Genomic DNA, 12,625 nt, shown 5'->3' on the forward strand with positions numbered 1-12,625 from the left:
ACCTGAGGGCAGGCGCACAGTCACCAGGGGGCACTCAGGAAAGCCACCCGGAGGTGGAGGGGGTTCAGGGGAATGAGTCATGGAGGGAAGGTGGGGACCATGTGTCCCATCAAGAAGAGAGATCAGGCTGGGCACAGTGGCTCCCACCTGTAATCCTAGCACTATGGGAGGCCGAGGCAGGCAGACCACTTGAGGCCAGGGGTTCCAGACCAGCATGGCCAACACGGTGAAACCGCATCTCCACTAAAAATACAAAAATTAGCTGGGTGTGGTGGCGCACGTCTAAATCCTAGCTACTTGAGAGGTGGAGGTTGCAGTGAGCCGCAATCAGGATCGCACCACTGCACTCCATCCTGGGTGACAGTGAGACTCCGTTTCAGTAAAAAAAAAAAAAAAAAAAGCCGGGGGGAGAGAAAAGAATGTTGACATTTGCATTCTGCTACATCTTAGCTCTTAAAAATCAAAGAAAAAAGCTCAGGAGGAAGCTAGGACAGAAAAAGTGACGCAGGAGAAAAAAGCTATGCCAGACAGAGCATGACCATAGGCAAAACAGGGTAGATGCCAGTGGATTCGGGTCCTTAAAGGGAGAGACATACCTTCTTGCACTTCTATTTACTTATTTAGAGACAGAGTCTCACTCTGTCACCCAGGCTAGAGTGCAATGGTGCAATCTCAGCTCACTGCAACCTCCGGGTTCAAGTGATGCTTGTGCCTCGGCCTCCTGAGTAGGTGGGATTAAAGGTGTGCACCATCATGCCTGGTTTATTTGTATTTTTACTTTTAGTAGAGACAAGATTTCACCATGTTGGCCAGGCTGGTCTCGAACTCCTGACCTCAAGTGATCTGCCCACCTGGGCCTCCCAAAGTGCTGGGGATTACAGGTGTGAGCCACCGTGCACAGCCCCTATCTTTCTTTTTTTTTGAGACGAAGTCTTGCTCTTGTCCCTCAGGCTGGAGTGCAAAGGTGCGATCCCGGCTCACTGCGACCTCTGCCTCCTGGGTTCAAGCGATTCCCCTGCCTCAGCCTCCCCAGTAGCTGGGATTACAGGTGCCTGCCACCACACCCAGCTAATTTTTGTATTTTTAGTAGAGACGGGGTTTCACCAGGTTGGCCAGGCTGGTCTCGAACTCCTGACCTCAGGTGATCCACCTGCCTTGGTCTCCCAAAGTGCTAGGATTACAGATGTGAGCCACCGCGCCTGGCCCTTTTTCTAACTTTTAAAGAAATAACCTCAAGCCAAACAAATTGAAGCATCTGCCAGTTGTTGGTGGGTTTTTCCCTCCTTGGCTAAATCCTTGGGTGGTAAACATTATCTCAGATGCTGGGATGACCAACATTATCATGCAGAATCTTGACCAAAGTCAACCATTTGGAACAACGCGGCCATGGCCTTACTGTTTACATTCAGAGTGGGGTGTGCTAGCCTGGAGCGGGACTGAGGTGGGTCCACGGATGCCCAAAGGGTTCTTAGATCTTAAAGGGCTCTGTGAAGTCAGAGGAAACAAAATTATCTCTGTACTTTCCCTGACCTCTAACTGTAACTAGCATTTCCTTCAACAAGCTGAAGCAGTCTTAGCGGTTTCTATGACACCGCCGCCAACACAAATCAGGGATATTTTCATATCACATTATAACTGCAGATTCTCAATGCATCATCTGTGCTCATTCCTGCTTCAGAACGACAGTGGTTATGAAGCCTGCTGCTGGGCATGACTGGAGGCCCATGTGCCACGAAATCACACACACACACAGAAAAGCGCCAGCCGGGGACGAGTGCCATTGGACACTTGGATTCCTCAGGCCAAAGGCTCCTTGGACAACAGCTGTGGAGCAGGCGGCATGATTCCATCGCAAGCCCCCTGGGGCTGTCCAGTGACAATGATTGCCAAGTCATCCCCGCATACACGTACGTACCTCTTTATGTATTTTGGTCCTGTTTTTAATTTCAGCTACTATCATTCCCACAATGGCACCTCTGTAGGTCGCAGCAAGGGAAAAGAACTTCTTGTTGGATGTGATATCACGATACCATGAGTCTGGGTACCTGACAAAGAGAACATACTCGGGTGAACCTGCCATAGGTCAAGTCCAACTAAGGTCGTGCTCTAGACATGAGAACCACAGGGAGCTCTGGGCCACTTCCGCCCGCTGCTCTAAGGCTGACCCATCACTTAGTCTCTACCTAACTGTCACAGCCACCTTCTTAAAGCAGTAATCTGTCTAGACAGGACTGGGGATCTCTGATGGGAAATTATTATTATTATTTTTTTTTTGAGACAGAGTTTTGCTCTTGTTGCCCAGGCTGGAGTGCAATGGCGTGATCTCAGCCCACCGCAACCGCTGCCTCCTGGGTTCAGGCGATTCTCCTGCTTCAGCCTCCCGAGTAGCTGGGATTACAGGCATGTGCCACCACGCCTGGCTAATTTTGTATTTTTTTTAGTAGAGACGGGTTTTTTCCACGTTGGTCAGGCTGGTCTCAAACTCCTGACCTCATGTGATCTGCCCGTCTTGGCCTCCCAAAGTACTGGGATTACAGGTGTGAGCCATCGCGCCCGGCCCAGGAAAAATAGTTTTATCTGACATGAAATTGTCTCCATGTAAGCAACTCATGGAGTGTGACCAGCAGGGCCCTGTTCTTCCACCAGGTGAGTGAAGATTTTAGGGCCTTTGTCACCCTGGGACACTGGATGAGTGCCTATGAGAATTTCTGAGACTTCTGGACACTGAAGACTAGGGGAGTGAGTGATTTGAGGAAGAGCCGGGTTCACAGCTGACAGGCGTCTGAGTTTACAATGCCTCCCCGGACAGGGAGGAACCTGCCCTTAAGGGGAATGTGAGGCTGAGGCTGCTAACGACTGCTCACCAAGAATGAGGCCAAGACCCCACCGAGAGGAGCAGGGGAAAAAGAACAGTGGGCATAAAGGCCCAGGACATAGTCATTAACAGGCGAATCCAGCCTCAGAGAGACAAGGTCAGGAGGGCAGAGGCATGTGGAGTTTCACGGGTGTGTAGGTTTAGTTTTCCCGCCTCACGGCCCGGTTCATGTCACAGTCTTGGGAACCTGAGGCCTTAGGCTCACGAGGACTGCAGGAGAGACAGGCAGGCTGAGCGGCTCACATGGCTGAAGTCCACAGTCCAGCATGGCTCCACTGGCTCTCAGGCAGCCCTAGGCAGAGTCTGATCTATGCACTCACCACAGCTTTTATTTCTCTAGATTAGTTTCCAGCAGTGAAACTGCTAGGCTGAAGAACACTTTTTTAATTTTGGTTTTTTTTCAGATGGAGTCTCACTGTCACCCAGGCTGGAGTTCAGTGTTGTACTCTCAGCTCACTGTGCAACCTCTGCCTTGTGGGTTCAAGTGATTCTCCTGCCTCAGCCTTCTGGGTAGGTGGGATTACAGGCGCGTGCCACCACGCCCAGCTAATTTTTTTTTTTTTTTTAGACGGAGTCTCCCTCTGTCGCCCAGGGTGGAGTACAGCGGCCGGATCTCAACTCACTGCAAGCTCTGCCGCCCGGGTTTACGCCATTCTCCTGCCTCAGCCTCCCGAGTAGCTGGGACTACAGGCGCCCGCCACCTCGCCCGGCTAGTGTTTTGTATATTTTAGTAGAGACGGGGTTTCACCGTGTTAGCCAGGCTGGTCTCGATCTCCTGACCTCGTGATCCGCCCGTCTCAGCCTCCCAAAGTACTGGGATTACAGGCTTGAGCCACCGCGCCCGGCCTTTGTTTTTTTTTTGAGACAGAGTCTCACTGTCACTCAGGCTGGGGTGCAGTGGCACAATCTCGGCTCACTGCAACCTCTGCCACCTGGGTTCAAGCGATTCTCCTGCCTCAGCCTCCTGAGTAGCTGGGATTACAGTTGCCTGCACCATGCCCAGCTAATGTTTTTGTATTTTTAGTAGAGACAGAGTTTCACCATCTTGGACAGGCTGGTCTTGAACTCCTGACCTCGTGATCCACTCGACTTGGCCTCCCAAAGTGCGGGGATTACAGGCGTGAGCCACCACACCCAGCCCAATTTTTGTATTTTTAATAGAGATGAGGTTTCATCGAGACCAGGCTGGTCTCGAACTCCTGATCTGCCTGCCTCAGCCTCCCAAACTGCGGGATTATAGGCATGAGCCACTGCACCCAACCAAGAACAATTTTTTAACTCATGTTGCCACCGTCGGCCCACGTCACCTGGACTGTGACAGTTCCCCCCTCCACAGAGACAGTTCCCCCTCCACAGAGATGCACAGGGGTCCCCGCCACCGCCCTGCCAATAGCATGAGGTTCAGTCAGTCTGAGGTGAACACTCAAGGAAATGCTGATGGCTGGCAAGATCTTGTTTATTTTCCATTTTCAAAGTTTGTGTCAACTTTTTTCATCAAAAAAGCTGTATGTGCATATAATCTAGGCAAGACAGACCAGAAAAAACAATCATAGGGCCTAATATTAATCTACCTACCTCAAACTACTGAAATACTATTAATGGTACATACCCCCTTGTAAAATTTTTTTCACCCCCACCCCCCCAGTTCATACCTATCATTGTAAAATTTTATCTTGTACATGTTTTCAAATAAAAATAGGATCATGGTACATACTGTTTTCTAAATCTGCCTTTTTTCTTTTAATAGCTTTTTTTTTCTGAGACAGAATATTGCTCTTGTTGCCCAGGCTGGAGTGCAATGGCGTGATCTCAGCTCACTGCAACCTCTGCCTCCCAGGTTCAAGCGATTCTCCTGCCTCAGGCTCCCAAGTAGCTGGGGTTACAGGCATGCACCTCCACACCTGGCTAATTTTGTATTTTTAGTAGAGACGGGGTTTCTCCATGTTGGTCGGGCTGGTCTTGAACTCCCGACCTCAGGTGATCCTCCCACCTCGGCCTCCCAAAGTGCTGGGATTACAGGCTCCTTTAACATCTTGTAAAAAATATTTCTCCATCAAAAAATATACCTCTTTGACAGGTTTTTTTTTTTTTTTTCCGGCTGAATGAATAATATTGCACTTTTATATGCACATATTCTTAATTACTCTAATGCATGTAACCAACTCCTTGCTGTTAAGATACTTGGGTGGCTTCTACATTTTCTGAATTATAAATAGTACCACACCTGATAGCTCTGTAACTGAAATTTCTCACAGAGCCCTTCTGGGGAACTCTGCACACCCTGAGAGGTGGAAAGAGCCCAGGAACAGGGGTCCCTGGATGAGCTGGGTGACCTGGGACCTCATGGCCCCTCCAGACCATTCCCGCCTTTGCAGCATGGCCCTAAAGGTCCAAGAGGCCCCCACCCCCGCCACCCAACTTCTGCACCTGAGGCTTGTGGGCTCTCCCCAACCCTGCAATCTGCTCCACTTACTCGATGGGGAACCAGTCGCCACACAGATGCTTCACAGTGTCTATGTCATCGTGGCAGAGGAGGCGCAGGCTGACCTCGCTGAGCGCGCTGGATGGCACCACCTCTGTCATTCACACCTGTGGGGAAGGGTGGGGGCGTCACCTCACAGCCTGGTCCTCCTCATGCTCTGCTTGTGAGGTAGGCGAGACACAAGAGCATGGAGCATGTCCCACGGATGGACGTTCCTCTGAGGCCAGCACTCAGAGGCCTCTGCCCCTCACGACCGCCCTTGCACCAGGCGTTGCAGTCACCCTCCTCTGCTGAGGAGACCCGGGCCCAGGAGGGCAGGCAGGATGGGGAGCCAGCCCCCTTGCTGCTCAGCCCCAGCTGGGGGAAGCCCTGGCCAGCCTGTCTTTCCTCTCTCCCCATCTGAACTGGTCTCACATCTTAGGACAGTGGTCCTTCCGAGAGTCAGTGGCCCCAGCCAGCCTGACTTCTCTCAACCCCAGCCGTTGGCTGCCAATGACAGTTGTGGGTTCAGCAGCCCCCATGCCTCGTCCCCCTTCAAAGCAGCCTGGCAGCCGGGGCAGTGAGCGGCTGGATTTGCAGGGGAAGTGGCGCGGCTTTATTACCAGGGCGTGGGTCTGTGCTGAGCAGGTCACACCCAATTTCTCCTCCCCACCCAGCAAGCAAACACTCCTGGGCGGAAAGAAAGAGACTTCGGGGGATACCACAGTTCAAGTCGGGGGTCACGAGTGGCCAAGGACTCTTTTAAATCAGGAAAGTGCATCCAATCCAGGGGCTGGGGGAGAAGCCCCCCTTGTTTTATTTAACAAGGAAGTTATAGAAAGGAAGAGAGGAATGGAGGGAGGAAGGCTGGCCGGTGGCACCGAGAAGGGGAAAAACAGAAGCCTTAGTTCTTTAAGTTGTAAACTGGTCGCTAAAAGGAAAGGATGGGGCCTGGTGTGGTGGCTCACGCCTGTAATTGCAGCACTTTGGTAGGCTAAGGTGGGTGGATTGCCTGAGGTCAGGAGTTCGGGACCAGCCTGGCCAACATGGCAAAACCCTGTCTCTACTAAAAATACAAAAATTAACCAGGTTTGGTGGCGGGCAACTGTAATCCCAGTTACTGTGGAGGCTGAGGCAGGAGAATTGCTTGAACCCGGGAGGTGGAGGCTGCAGTGAGCCAAGATTGTGCCACTGAACTCCAGCCTGGGAAACAGAGTGAGACTCCGTCTCAAAAAAAAAAAAAAAAAGAAAAAAGGAAAGGATGGAAGACTGGGCGTGGTGGCTCATGCCTGTAATCCCAGCACTTTGGAAGGCTGAGGTGGGAGGATCGCCTGAGCCCAGGAGTTTGAGACCAGCCTGGGCAACATAGCAAGACCTTGTCTCTAAAGATAAATAAATAAACCCATAAATAAATGGGAAAAGATGCTGCATTCGTCCTTCCTTTTTAGGAGGAATTGTGTAGTTCATCTCAGGGTTGAGGAAAAGTTCTTTTTTACAAAAGAATGCCGGCTAATAAAAGTATAAATGATGACGGAATTAGAAAGTCACCATTTTGGAATCACCAACAGAAATGACTGAGTCAAACAAGAATCAGGAAAGGCTGTGAAATCTGCAGGTCAAAGCGGCTGGGGGCAGGTGCAAGGTGTGGAGGCAGAGCCGCTGGGCTCCCAGGACTCACTCACTGCCCAGGAAAGGCCTCGTCTTTATCTGGCAGTGCCCACTCCACTGGCGGGACGAGCCCAGCCTCTCTGAGCTCCCGCCCTCCTGCTGCCATGGGTGGGAAGTGCCCACAGCTGTCCACTGTCCAGGCTTCTGCACAACCTTCCCCTTCCTGACAAGGGGAAAAATTTAGAAGCCGAATCTGGTGTCTCTGCTGGCTCAGCCTTAGCTAATCCGATTCCTGGAGCCTTCTCTGTGGAGTGGAGATGGCCAGGCCCCTCCCCAGGGTGGTTCAGTGCTGGAACGAGCTGATGGGGTCCAAGTGTCAGGACAGTGCTGGCAGGGAGGCGGTGCCCCTCTACACCATCCTTGAGCACCCACTACTAGCTGATACTTGGCCTGGTCCAGCCACTTCCAGGGGTATACCCTTGATCTGGGACAGGGCCAACACTGACGTCCTGAGCAGCTCTGCTCTGACTCCTAACTTGTGTGGTTCTCAGCTCCCGGTTCAACGTCAGGTATGCCAAGTAGTTCATGCTCAGCTTTATAGGGAGAAGTCTCTTTAAACTCACACCCCCCACCCCGCCCTTGTGCCCACCCCTTTGTTCCCACGGTTCTGGATCCATGCACTGTTGAATCCAGACCCTTTAAAAATAGTTAGGCCGGGCGCGGTGGCTCATGCCTGTAATCCCAGCACTGTGGGAGGCCAAGGCGGGCAGATCCCCCGAGGTCAGTAGTTCAAGACCAGCCTGGCCAACATGATAAAACCCCATCTCTACAAAAATACAAATATTAGCCAGGCATGATGGCAGGTGCCTATAATCCTGGCTACTCAGGAGGCTGGGGTGGAAGAATCACTTGAACCCAGGAGGCGGAGGTTGCAGTGAGTCAAGATTGTGCCACTGCACTCCAGCCTAGGCAACAGTGCAAGACTCCATTTAAAAAAAAAAAAAAAAAAAATCTGGAGCCAGGCGTGGTGGCTCACACCTGTAATCCTAGCACTTTGGGAGGTCCAGGCAGGTACATTGCTTGAGGGAATTTAAGAACAGCCTGGCCAACACGGTGAAACACTATGACATGGTTTGGCTGTGTCCCTCCCCAAATCTCATCTTGAATTGTAGCTCCCCAAATTCCCATGTGTTGTGGGAGGGCCCCAGTGGGAGATAACTGAATCATGGGAGCAGTTTCGCCCATACTGTTCTTGTAGTGGTGAGTAAGTCCCACGAGACCTGATGGTTTGATAAGGGGTTTCCCTTTCTGCTCGGCTCTCATTCTCTCTTGCCACCACCATGTAAGACATGCCTTTCACCGTCCACCATGATTGTGAGGCCTCCGCAGCCACGTACAACTGTGAGTCCATTAAACCTAGTTCCTTTATAAATTACCCAGTCTCAGCTATGTCTTTATTAGCAGCATGAAAACGGACTAACACACCCCATCTCTACTAAAACTATAAACATTAGCTGGGCGTGGTGGTGCGCCCGTCATCCCAGCCACTCAGGAGGCTGAGGTTCAAGAATCACTTGAACCCGGGAGGCGGAGGTTGCAGTGAGCTGAGATGGCATCACTGCATTCCAGCCTGGGTGACGGAGTGAGACTCTGACTCAAAAATGAAACTAAACGAAACAAAACAAAACAGATGACAAAAAACACACAAAGAAACAAAACCTCTAAAAGAACACATGAAGGTGTTAATCTTGTCAGGTGTGAGAAAGGCCTTGTGGTTATGTACAAAAAGTCCGTATTTTATATTAAAAGATGCACAGTGGGCCGGGCGCGGTGGCTCAAGCCTGTAATCCCAGCACTTTGGGAGGCCGAGACGGGCGGATCACGAGGTTAGGAGATCGAGACCATCCTGGCTAACACAGTGAAACCCCGTCTCTACTAAAAAATACAAAAAACTAGCCGGGCGAGGTGGTGGGCGCCTGTAGTCCCAGCTACTCGGGAGGCTGAGGCAGGAGAATGGCATAAACCCGGGAGGCGGAGCTTGCAGTGAGCTGAGATCCGGCCACTGCACTCCAGCCTGGGTGACAGAGTGAGACTCCGTCTCAAAAAAAAAAAAAAAAAAAAAAAAAAAGATGCACAGTGGAATATGCAGAGGCAAAGTGACAGAATGTTCCAGAATTTAGTTTTAGTTGGAGCAAAAAAGTAGCAAAATATTAATGAGCGTTAGAGCTGGATGACGGGTATGCCATGTGGATCTTTGAAAATGTTCTTAATTAAAATCAACCAGGGCCGGGTGCGGTGGCTCATGCCTGTAATCCCAGCACTTTGGGAGGCTGAGGCAGGCCGATCACAAGGTCAGGAGTTCAAGACCAGCCTGGCCAAGATGGTGAAATCCTGTCTCTACTAAAAATACAAAAAAATTAGGGCACAGTGGCAGGTGCCTATAATCCCAGCTACTTGGGAGGCTGAGGTGGTAGAATTGCTTGAACTTGGGCGGCAGAGGTTGCAGTGAGCCAAGATCGTGCCACTGCACTCCAGCCTGGGTGACAGAGTAAGATTCTGTCTCAAAAAACAAACAAAACAAACAAAAAAAAGAAAAAATCATTAAAAAAAAAAAAAAAAAAAAAAAAAAACGCCCAAATTTCTCATTCCAGAAAGACTGGGTTTCCAATGTGGATTGTGGGTTTTCCAGGTGACTGAATGAAAGACCTCTGGTGTCTACACCGAGAGCTCTGGAAAGCAGTGCTGTGTGCCGCAGCTGCCACCATGGGCCGCGGGACCTTGTATCCCTGGGAACAGTGTGTCCTGGGCACGTGGCTGGCACTGACACACACTGGAACTGCAGGGGGGCAGCACCTGGTTCACTGTCAGTGGGGGGATACTACTCAGGGCCCGCACACTCCACTGAGGTCTCAAAACGTGACAGGACACCGGGTGGGCGTGTAACTCAGGCACAGGTACTGTGTTTTTAGGAAGCCAGCTGAGGGCAGGCTCCCACCCCTTTTCCCCTCAGGGCTAAGAAAAACGGCAAATCCAGAAACCACTTACCCACACTTTGAACCTCTGAGACAAAGCCACTAACCCTACAAAATCGAAGGCAGAGGCCGATGCCGGTTCCTCAATTCAGCCTTTCCAGAGACAGCTCCTGACACAAGGGCCACAGCACACAGCCTCCTCCTTGCTACAGGAACCAGCACAGGGAAAAGGTCGCCTACCTGGCCACCCTGGGCAGAGCTCCAGAGCCCATAGGCCCAGCCGCCCAGGTTTCTGAGCTCCCGTGGGGCCAGCTGGCCCTGAAAAAAACACCACCTGCTCAGCTCTCACTGGACAGGGCAGGATGAGCACACGCAACCTGTGAAACCAGCCGGTGCAGCCCAGGTCTGGAGGCCACAGACAGACCTGCCTGAGAGCTGGGCCCAGGAAGTGGGGTTGGCAAGGCCTTGACCTCCCTGGTTGCTTGGGGCAGGGATGACTTCCTGAGGGGATGAAAACGTTCCAGATCTTTTTTTAAACTTTTTTTTTTGTCTTTTGAGATGGAAGGAGTCTCGCTCTGTCGCCCAGGCTGGAGTGGAGTGGCACAAGCTCGGCTCACTGCAAGCTCCGCCTCCCGGGTTCACACCATTCTCCTGCCTCAGCCCCCGAGTAGCTGGGACTACAGGCGCCCGCCACCACGCCTGGCTAATTTTTGTATTTTTAGTAGAGACGGGGTTTCACTGTGTTGGACAGGATGCTCTCGATCTCCTGACCTTGTGATCCGCTCGCCTCGGCCTCCCAAAGTGCTGGGATTACAGGCTTGAGCCACTGAGCCCGGCCAACGTTCCAGATCTTGATTGTGGTGGTGGTGGCTATACAGACATCAAAGCTCACTGAACTGTACACTGAAAACCGGTGCAGTGTATTGTACGTGGATATCTTAAGCTTCAGTCAAATTGATTTTTGAAGATTTTCACAAATTTCTGTATTGTGGCTTGGTACTACAGACAGATTCATAATGAGCTCGCATTTCTCATGTCCTGGGACTGCACATTTCCCCCAGTATCCTCATTTGTTTCCAGTTTGACTTTCTTTTTTTTTTTTTTTTTTTTTTTGAGACAGAGTCTCGCTCTGTCACCCAGGCTGGAGTGCAGTGGCCAGATCTCAGCTCACTACAAGCTCTGCCTCCCAGGTTTACGCCATTCTCCTGCCTCAGCCTCCCAAATAGCTGGGACTACAGGCGCCCGCCACCTCGCCCGGCTAGTTTTTTGTATTTTTAGTAGAGACAGGGTTTCACCGTGTTAGCCAGGCTGGTCTCGATCTCCTGACCTCGTGATCCGCCCGTCTCGGCCTCCCAAAGTGCTGGGATTACAGGCTTGAGCCACCGTGCCCGGCCCCAGTTTGACTTTCAAGAAAAACACTGGGCTCCAAGATATACAACGATCTGCGGATTCTCAAATCCCTACTAAAAGTGCTTCTGTGTTTCTGGAGGCCAGTTCTTTAGACTCCTTGATTTAAAAATCGAAACACATCACACTTAAGTCAGGGCAAAATGCAGCACGCATCACAGCACCTCATGTGTCTCAGCCCAACTGACGGGCAGTGGAGAAGAGGCAGGAAGGTACATAAAAGAGAGACTCAGGTCGCCTGTGTGCCCATGAAAGGAAGAGATGGGGTCAAAGAGGGCAGCCGTAGGTCCACTGCTGTGGAGGCAGTGAGGGGGACCGACACGTGCCCTGGCCCATCAGCCTCTCTCTAGAGCTAGGGGTTCATGCTGATCAAGTCAGAGATGATCCAAAGGCAGGGCCAGCAGCCCCCCATCCCCACTGGCCCCTGTCCTGCCGTTGCTCCCTCTTCCCACAGCTTTCCTGTCTCTCCTCATGTGCCCACCTAGAACCTTCTACTAAGAACTCATCTTCCATTGCCTGCAGGCCACCCGGAGGGTACAGGGACAAGAGTGCTGAGAACAGGGAGCAGCAGGGTGAAGCCAGAGTGAAGCCCCACCAGGCAGGTGCTCTCTGCTCTCCAAACAGGATGGGTACTCGGGCAGTGCTGTGTGGGGCAGCAAGGCGGGGTCAAGAGAGAGGCCCCGCCAGGCAGGTGCTCTCTGCTCTGAGCCCTCCAAACAGGACGTGTACTCAGGCAGTGCTGGGGGGATAGGAGCACTAAAGTTGCAGTTGCCCAAGCCATCTTTCAGAACATGTTCCTAAAAAAGCACAGGACGCATCTCTAGTACAACAAGCAGGGAAGTACTGCATGGGAGAATGGGAAGCTCTCTTGAATTTTTTTTTTTTTTTTTTGAGACGGAGTCTGGCTCTCTTGCCCAGGCTGCTTGGCTCACTGCAACTTCTGCCTCCTGGGTTTAAGTGATTCTCATGCCTCAGCCTCCCAAGTAGCTGGGATTACAGGCACGTGCCACCTCAGCTAATTTTTGTATTTTTAGTGGAGACAAGGTTGTTGGCCTTCTCAGGCCAATATTGGCCAGGATGGTCTCGATCTCCTAACCTCGTGATCCACCTGCCTTGGCCTCCCAAAGTGCTGGGATTACAGGCATGAGCCACTGAGCCCGGCCACTCTCTTGAATTTTTAAGTTAGAACCTGGAGTTTCAAAGGCTCACGCCTGCAGTGAGAAATCCCCCCCGGCTGGCCTCCTGGGTCTGCATCACAGTTCTCCGCCTTCGGGAGGTGCTGAGCCACACGATGCAAGGAGG

The 12,625-nt window shown here is 51.7% G+C and overlaps 1 protein-coding gene across 5 annotated transcripts in view; it reads right to left on the reverse strand.

Annotated features, from left to right (window-relative positions):
• Positions 1–12,625, reverse strand: part of NAA60 (N(alpha)-acetyltransferase 60, NatF catalytic subunit) — a 28,903-nt gene that overhangs the window by 5,445 nt on the left and 10,833 nt on the right. For 4 of the 5 annotated variants that reach the window (XR_003117152.1, XM_025371552.1, XM_025371551.1 and 1 more), the window contains exons 2-3: positions 5,349–5,464; positions 1,916–2,045 (exon numbers count right to left, since the gene is read on the reverse strand). Coding sequence is in view for 4 of the 5 variants with exons in the window: in XM_025371552.1 (XP_025227337.1) it covers positions 1,916–2,045; positions 5,349–5,458 (240 nt within the window). In the remaining variant the exon portion in view is untranslated. Of the gene's footprint in view, positions 1–1,915; positions 2,046–5,348; positions 5,593–12,625 lie in introns of those variants that run through there. The other variant, XM_025371550.1, reaches the window with a different exon arrangement.

This window comes from Theropithecus gelada, chromosome 20 (assembly GCF_003255815.1).
Source record: "Theropithecus gelada isolate Dixy chromosome 20, Tgel_1.0, whole genome shotgun sequence".
In the NCBI taxonomy this organism is placed as follows: Eukaryota; Metazoa; Chordata; class Mammalia; order Primates; family Cercopithecidae; genus Theropithecus; species Theropithecus gelada.